The sequence below is a fragment of the Malurus melanocephalus genome, unplaced genomic scaffold (assembly GCF_030028575.1).
Source record: "Malurus melanocephalus ecotype Western Australia unplaced genomic scaffold, MMel_1.1 scaffold_58, whole genome shotgun sequence".
In the NCBI taxonomy this organism is placed as follows: domain Eukaryota; kingdom Metazoa; phylum Chordata; class Aves; order Passeriformes; family Maluridae; genus Malurus; species Malurus melanocephalus.
This window is the reverse complement of record NW_026623290.1, coordinates 1,380,954-1,389,082: the sequence shown is the minus strand read 5'-3', so window position 1 is coordinate 1,389,082 and position 8,129 is coordinate 1,380,954. Positions and strand designations below refer to the sequence as shown.

General features: G+C 47.8%; 1 protein-coding gene across 2 annotated transcripts in view; it reads left to right on the top strand.

Moving 5' to 3' along the window:
• The window catches only part of NTRK3 (neurotrophic receptor tyrosine kinase 3), a 199,549-nt gene extending 191,692 nt beyond the window's left edge, over nt 1–7,857 (top strand). For both annotated transcript variants that reach the window (XM_057365814.1, XM_057365815.1), the window contains 2 exons: nt 4,515–4,673; nt 7,459–7,857. In XM_057365814.1, the coding sequence (XP_057221797.1) occupies nt 4,515–4,673; nt 7,459–7,644 (345 nt within the window). In that variant the 3' untranslated portion in view covers nt 7,645–7,857. The remainder of the gene's footprint in view (nt 1–4,514; nt 4,674–7,458) is intronic.
• Nucleotides 7,858–8,129: the final 272 nt, after the last annotated feature.

The following is an 8,129-nucleotide window of genomic DNA, read 5'->3' as shown; positions in this document are numbered from 1 at the left end:
TGCTGGAGATTAAGCCCCATTCTGAGCTGAGATCCATAAAGGCACCTTCCAGGTGTGGGTGTGGAGCAAATGGCTCAGTAATTCCCCTTTGAATGCTGCTTTGGGGTACAGCCCTGGTGGTGGGATGTGAGCTAGAAGGRGAAGAGCAGGGCTTCACACCAAAAGCTGCCTTTAACATGCTAGTATCTGTATTCCCACCAGTGCTGGGTTCTCCTGAGGTTTTTCAGCCCCACTCTGGTTTTGATTTCCAGGTTATCTCTGMTGGTGGCCCAAACTGTGGATTTATTGCACAGTCTTTGCTGAACGCTGCTGCTCCACTACCTGCTGCYATACTGTCAGACTCACCAGGGGATAACATGTCATCTTTTTCCTTCCTAATCAGCTGGATGTCATTCAGAGAGCTGGGACAAGGAGAACTGTTCCCCCAGACGCCGGCTTTCCTTGGTAGCAGACAAACCTCAAGCCTTATAATACTCCTTGTACAGAGCACTTATATAGCTTTACATCCTCAAAGCGCTGTACTAGCATTAAGTAATTATCTCTCTCCCTAATGGCCATTAATGCTGGCCTTTCATGAACCTCCCCCAGCTCCCTGAGGTTCATATCTAATCCRGCAATAATCCTGCTCAGAGGGAGTGGCTGGCTATCCTGCAAGAGTGTGTGTAATGAGGCTGCAGAGCAGGGGCCAGGTGCCCTGGAGTATCAGAAACACGGGGCTGTGGCTCAGGGCATGCACTTGGGAGCATCAAGAGATGGAATTGAGGAGGTGATACTGTGATCTTGAAATGGAGAGAGAGAGAGAGAGGAGGGAAACTTTGGCTGCTCAGAGGATGTGCACTGATCGCTCTGTTTATTACCAGGGTAGCGCTGCGGACGGAAAGAGCAGAGCAGTGGGAATAACGTGTCAGCGTGGGCATGGGGAGCTGATCTAGGGAGAGAAAGTTAGCTAAAAATGTCAAACAAAGCTAGACAGCCATGGCAATGGGATAAAGAGGCCAGTCTGCAGGTCTGTGAAGCATTAAAATAACAAGGCAAAAGGGCGAGCTTGGCAGCATCGTAGGATTTAACGAGAGGAGCAGGAGAGGATTTACTTGTCTTATTTGCTTGCAAGCAAAGCCCTCTCCCGAGCTGTGCAGTGTGTCCAGGGGAGATGTTGTAATGCCACTGTTTTGGGATGTTTTACCCTTGGGGAAGATGAGCCTCCCTGGTAGCWGGGCTCTGCCATCCCCAGCTGCCAGGAGAAGTGGGGAAGGTGGGATGGGCAGATGTCACGGTTGTTTTAGAAAATCTCAGAAGCAGCAGCTCCTAACAAACGAACAGCAGTCCTGAGTGGTCACTTATTTCTGGAACCTGCTTGACCCAGCTCTGAGCAAACAGAGGCTGAAATAAACTTTCACCTTCTCCCTAAAGGCACGGTAATGATTCTTCCCAAAGCCAAGGATATGCCTTGTAAGCTGGCTTTGAAAAAAAGAAGAAAACAGCATCCTTTTTTTCCAGCCTGATTTAATGGCATCATTTTGCTTTTATGCTCCTGGCGATGGCTGGTCCTGTAAAACAAGTGTGTAGCTGTGGGAATCACGTGCAAGTCTACAGTGGCAAAACAGATCTCACAGTCACTACACGTTGTGCAAAGGATTTCTGTCACCCTGGACACACTCTGCTTCCTGTGGCAGCACCAGCACAGCCCCTCCGTGCTCAGCTCTAAATCATTTTGCAACATCATCAAATAACAGGGTATGGCTGACTGCAGATGGGGAAGACTTGAGTTGGTGTTCACTTGCTGCACAGCTTTGGAGTAGGGCCTTTCCCTGCCTTCCTGCATCTGTGTTCTCATCTGTGAAATGGGAATTTTAATCCTAATCAGTTTGCAAGGGAAGCAGTAAGGATAGTCAAAGGCGACTCCTTAAAGTGTAACAGCCAGCCTTGTGTGCCAGGTTGGGCATTGCAGTGGTTTTATGAAGAGTTTAATTGATGCCTGGTAAGTGCAAGGCTTAACTTTTTTTCTCAAAAATGTGTCACCCTGTTGGAGATGCAAAGGATGCCCCTGCAAGGAGCACCTTCTAATCTCTGAGCACAGCTGGGCCGTGTTTTGGGATCCACAAATTTCYGGGCAGCAGTGCTTGTTTGGCTTTTCTTCCCCAAATTAATCTGATTATTAATTATTACSGGATTAATTTTTAGCAAAAGCTGTGTCTCACGTGGCTGGGAGGAATGCTTAGGCTGTTCTTCAACCTGTGAGCTGAGCCAAGGTTGTGYTGTCACATCCCTGGGACAACTCTTGACTGTGCATGTCACTTTGCTGGCAATTCTTCACCAGGATGTGGAGGAGACCAAAGACCTTGATTTTATTTTGGCTTATTAGAAGGGACTACTGGCTTCTCTGCTCTGCTTCCCCCCTCACACCTTCTGAACTGTTCAAAAGGGAGTTAACTGTTCAGTGCATTGTACTGCCTGTGATCACAAATGATCCTGCAAGATTCAGGATATTGCAAATGCAGAGAGCTTTTCAATAAGTAATCATTTTGAGATTGCTGGAAAACTGAAGAGTTAGTGCTACTTAAAGGAGAATAAAACAAGCATTAGCACAAAACAGCTTTTGCAACAATCAAGTCTGATGTATGTCCCGTTCTGCTGATAATGTTTCCTCAGAGCCCTCCGCAAGAAGGGAAAGCAACTTGTAAAAGCTGGGAATGCAGGGAAGAGCTAAATTTGCAGGCAGAGTTTTGAAGGAACAAACAAAGAAAAGCATATTTCTATTTCCATTACTGCAGAACATTCTTGGGAGTTCAGAGCAGCAAGCGGAGAACACGCCAGCCTCTAACAGGAGGTGTGGAGCTGCAATGAGCTTTTTATCTTTAAAAATCTGCTCTTGGGACTTTTAAAAAGGACTTTCCTGCATTGAGACTTTTTTAAAAAAACCCTTCTTTTGAGGAAGGGTCTGTTTCAGAGTAAGGAACAGGGCTGGTCTGCAGCCCTCTGAGCACAACATTGCAAACCTGAACCTAAATTCTGTCGGATCCTGGAGGAACCTGAACCCCTCCATGCAGAAAGCCAGCCTGAGCATCCTACCCCTTTCACACCCTATTCCAACACACCTCYCTCTTGCTTCCAAGCTCTGCAGTGTCCCAGCACTGACCCTTCCCCACACTAGCTCTGCTTTAATCAGTCCAAGAAAACTGTGGGAAAAAAAAAAAACCAAAAAACCTGGCAGCTCAGGGGAGAGCTTTTGTTTGTACAAGAAATGTTTTCATCCAGCAAGCACAACAATCTCATTACTCKGAATAGCCAGGCAGATGCTGGAATCCTAGACAGCAGATACCTTCTCCCCTCATCCTTGGTGGGACCAGAGAGATTTCTGCCTGTTTGATTCAGCTGCAGCACTACAAAGTTATTAGCACTGCTTTTTTGGTGTCCCTAATGAGACAAGCAGCTCCACAAAAAGGGTTTTTTCTCATCATGGCTAAAGCCTCGGCAGAAAAAAAGTGTGGAATCTTTTAGCCCTGCTGCTTCCAGCACTGGCTGGCCRTAGCAATTAGCTGTTCCCCACAGATGGGGCTTCTTGTGCAGAAAGACAGAACAGAGGAAAAACTTGTCCTGCTCAGAGAAACTTGTTTAGRAATCTCTGGCGAATCTGAAGGTAAAGCTCTGCTTTGGAGCTGTTTGCCTGTGCCCTGCTGGGTTCACCTRCCCTGCAGAAGGGCTGTCTCTTCCCTGATGAACTGCCTGCCCCTGGCTTGGCATTCTCCAGTTTTATACACCTGTGGGCTCTTCCCGTTCCAAACTCCAGCTCCAAACTCTGCTCCATTAAATGACAGGCATATCCCTGCCTGGAAGAGCCTGTTCTTTACCCCACCTTTTTGCAGTGTGGTCCTACAGTCATTTGCATATTAAAAGTGTTCTCTGAAAGGGCCTGTAGCACAGTTTTATGAGCACAAAACCTTTCATGCAATTCAGTGATGCACAGATGCCTGTGCGTGCCTTTTAGAGAACCTTTCTGAAGAGGGACAGCCCTCAGGCTGTATTTTGGGTGGGTGCTCAGAGTATTGAGGCCTTGAAATGATTTTACTTTTCATCCAGCTTCACCAGACTGTAGGGCTGGAGTACGCTCTTGGCATTTTGGGTTTGATTTCTGTGCAAGCCCATTTTGGGTGGAGAGGATGTAATTTTTCTCGATATTTTTCACTCCCTTTGCATGGCGTTAACCAGGTGGGATTGGTGGGTAAGCCTGGGAGTGGCAGGAGCCAGCCCAGCTTTTTGGAGCAGTTCTTTGCTGCTGCTGCTCACAGGSAGTTTGTTAGGGCTGRTAGGGTGGGTGGGCACTGGCACGGGCTCCCCAGGGWTGTGYTCACAGCCCCAAGCCTGGCAGGGTTCAAAAAGCATTTGGACAGCGCTCTCAGGCACAGGGTGTGATTATTGGGGTGTCCTGCACRGGGCCAGGAGTTGACTCAGTGAGCTGATTCCTTCCTCAGCACTGGCAGCACTCAGTTCTTTCCCTGTGCTTTGTCCTCCCSCAGGTCGGAGGACACACCATGCTGCCTATCCGCTGGATGCCCCCGGAGAGCATCATGTACAGGAAATTCACCACGGAGAGCGACGTCTGGAGCTTCGGGGTGATCCTCTGGGAGATCTTCACCTAYGGCAAGCAGCCCTGGTTCCAGCTCTCCAACACAGAGGTACAGCAGTGCTCAGATTCTGTTCTTTCTGCCATCTCTCCTTTCCAGGTTGTTTGCAAAAGCAATTTGGTCCCTTCCTCGGCTCTCCCATGGTGAAGCCATAGGATGAGTGTCATTATCTCAGTTTAAGAGCTGGGAAAACTGAGGCCTGCAGGAATCAAAGAGCTCAGCCAAAGCCTTGTGCTGGCTAATCCTCAGCCTCTCACTGCTAAGTTCCTGACGTATCTGTCATGTTTCAAAAAYTCTCAGGGTGCTGCCAGAACCGGGGATACCCAAATCTAAGTCATGCCTTGAATTTCCTCTGCTTTCTCCTTTTGTAGCTGAAGCTCTTACTGCAGTCTCCAGTTTGAGAGAAATTGTTTTAAGCCTGTTATATTGCATGTGGCACATTTCCTTGGGGTTTTTGCCATCGGGATGTCTATAATATGGTTTGCCCYGGTTCACTGAGGGTGGAACCCACGGAGTTGTTCATCCTGCTTATTTCTTTGACTGGCAAAATTTGCAGCCCACCAGGACGGGGCTGCACTGTAAAAATGTTGAGGGAAAGCTGGCTGGGATTAGCAGGGTGTCAGTGCTGAGGTTTSAGGCACATCAGCAGAAATGCATTGGAAGATTTCTGCTTGGAATAGCAGGAGGTATTATAGAGGAGGAAAAAAGATGCATTGACATAGCAGTGTGTGGGAACCTTGAACATTTTTATCCTACTGTGTATCTAATGGATTTCAGAAATTTCACCTTTTGTAATGAAAAATGTGCATTTTCTGCTTTCTGGATACAGATCCCTTAATTAAGTGAGTTGCAGAGATGGCAAATCCAAGGTGTTGCTTTCCAGCTCTAATACTCACCCGTTGGTGTGCTCAATGGGGCCTGACTGCATATCCCAAAGTAGCACACGCAAACATTTTAGAGGCGCAAACAACGGGATCGGCGGCGACAGAAGTTATTTGTCACGCTGTTTAATGAGCTGCTCTTGCATTTCCCCGCGAGGGTAAATACAAACACACACAAACGAGCRCGTGGAGCTTGGACACGGGCAGCAGCAGGCACGCTGGAGTGTGACAGCTCAGCTCWGCCCGTGCTCCTGCCTCGATTTCCTCTGCTGTAGGGCTGAGCAGCCACCCTTTATCTTGAGGAGGGGGAGAGCTGCTTCAAACCTGAACAGATGTGGCTGTGTTGGTTTGCTGCCATYCCTGGGATAAAATCTCCTTTACCTGTTGGTGTCTCCACTTCTTTCTGACCGCTGACCACGGTGGGAGGGAGCCACTGTAGCTCTCACCTGGCTCATTTTTCACGATTTGTGGAGGCGTGGGCAGAAGCTGTGTGGCAGCAGAGCACTGACACCTCCAGCAGTTGTGGATGGTGTGGCAKCCCAGCGAGTCCCTGTGGCAGCCCAGAGCCCCAGGAGGGGCAGTTCYTGAGCCTGTGCCATCTCCTGGCCCCACAACGAGCCCCAAGATGGCCAAGCATCGCCACTGCTGGGTGTGGGCACTGCCAAGGCTGGATGTCCACTCCCTCCTGTGCCACCTGCATGGCCTCATGTCCCCACAGCACTTCCAGGGCTGGGAGAAACCCTCTCTGAGCAGAGGAGAAGGCAGGGCAAAGCTCAGCCAGTGCTTTAACTTCTCTCTGTGCCTTTCCTTTGCCCCTGGAGAGAAAGGGCCAGCACAGAGCTGCTGGGCATGTCCAGGATGTCTTGGATACCCAGGATTTGCATGTCCAGAGAGCAGAGCTCACCTCCTGCCCCCARCCAGCAGCTCTGTGCCAGCTCAGGCTCCTCTGCACGCTGTGTCTCCCTCTCCTCTCCCTCTCCTCGCTTTCAGCAGGTCCTAATCTCTCCCCTCTGTATTTAAATGCAAACAGCAAAGTGATAAGTGTCCCCTGAGCTGCTTGGCAGGGCCATTACTATTCATAAATGATAAACTCCAAGCACCTCTTGCTGGGTGGTTTCCCTCAGTGCTCTGCTTGGGGCTGGTGTTTATCTGCAGAGCGTGGCTGGCCTCTCGCACTCCACAACGCTGGGACTCCTCATCCCCAACCAAGGAGGCCAGACAGTAACAGCAGCTCTCTGGAAAGTCATATTTCCCCTTCCTTTTCATTCATTTCTGTGTTAAACAATACTCAAACAGACCCTTAGGGGAGTCCTTTCCAATGGCATCCCTCTGAAGAGACTTTTCTGCTATMCGGAACCTCACATTTTTGTCATTAGCAGCACTGAGGTGACCCAGAAGAGAGTGATAGCACTGTAAATTTTTTTTTCTCCATCACGGATGTGATTTGACATGAAATTTCATTCTTTTAGTTGCTTTACTATGTCAGAATGAGGCAAATCTGCCCKTGGAGAAGTATGTAAGAAAGGATGCTCTGAACTCTTCCTTATAAACCTCTCCTGGGCTTTGCAGTGGGAAGGACTCTTGGTTTTCAGACAAGAAAAATATCATTTCAGCTGTGCAAAATACTGCTTTACATCRGGGATTTTAAGACTTCTTTTTCCTTCTTCATTTAGCAGGAATAAACTGACATCACAAATTAAAATCTATTTCATTTGCATGTGACCTCCTATTTGGGGAATGCATTGAGGCAGKTTGGTGTCAAACGGGGAAGGTTTTTGGGATCTGGAGGCAAATTTCTCATGGTAAAATTATCATTAGCAACAACCAGGTGAGCACTGAGGATGTGCAGACCTGAGATTTGGTCTGAATGGTGCCACAGCAGCCAAGCAGTGGCAGGGACAGGACATTTTTCCACACAACTGATGTTCAGSGTTTCTTCTCCTCCTCTCTTCCAGGTCATCGAGTGCATCACCCAAGGGCGAGTTTTGGAAAGGCCCCGAGTGTGCCCCAAGGAGGTTTATGACATCATGTTGGGCTGCTGGCAGAGGGAACCTCAGCAAAGGCTCAACATCAAGGAGATCTACAAGATCCTTCACGCTCTGGGCAAGGCCACACCGATCTACCTGGACATCCTTGGCTAGCAGTGGCCACTTGTTGGAAATTCCTGCTCCTTCCTCCCGTCCTTCCTTCCCTGTCCCCCTCCCAAACCCTTTGCCCCTCGGCTCCCAAGCAAACATCTTCATATAAACTCAAGTGCCTGCTACACATACAACACTGAAAACAAACAAAAAAAAAAAAAAAAAAAAAAAAAAAAAAAAAAAAAAAAAAAAAAAAAAAAAAAAAAAAAAAAAAAAAAAAAAAAAAAAAAAAAAAAAAAAAAAAAAAAAAAAAAAAAAAAAAAAAAAAAAAAAAAAAAAAAAAAAAGAAACAAAAAAGGGCGAAAAAGCACTTAAAAATATATATATAATTAAAAAGAAAAAAGAGAGAAAGAAAGGAGAAGGTATCTTTCCCCCGAGCAATCAGGCAGTGAATTGTAACCCTGCTGTGAGTACAGTTCGGGCTGTTGGGCAGGGCTCTAGACTGGCTGTGGCAGCGATGCCATCCTGGGTAGGAGCCCCAGGAAGAA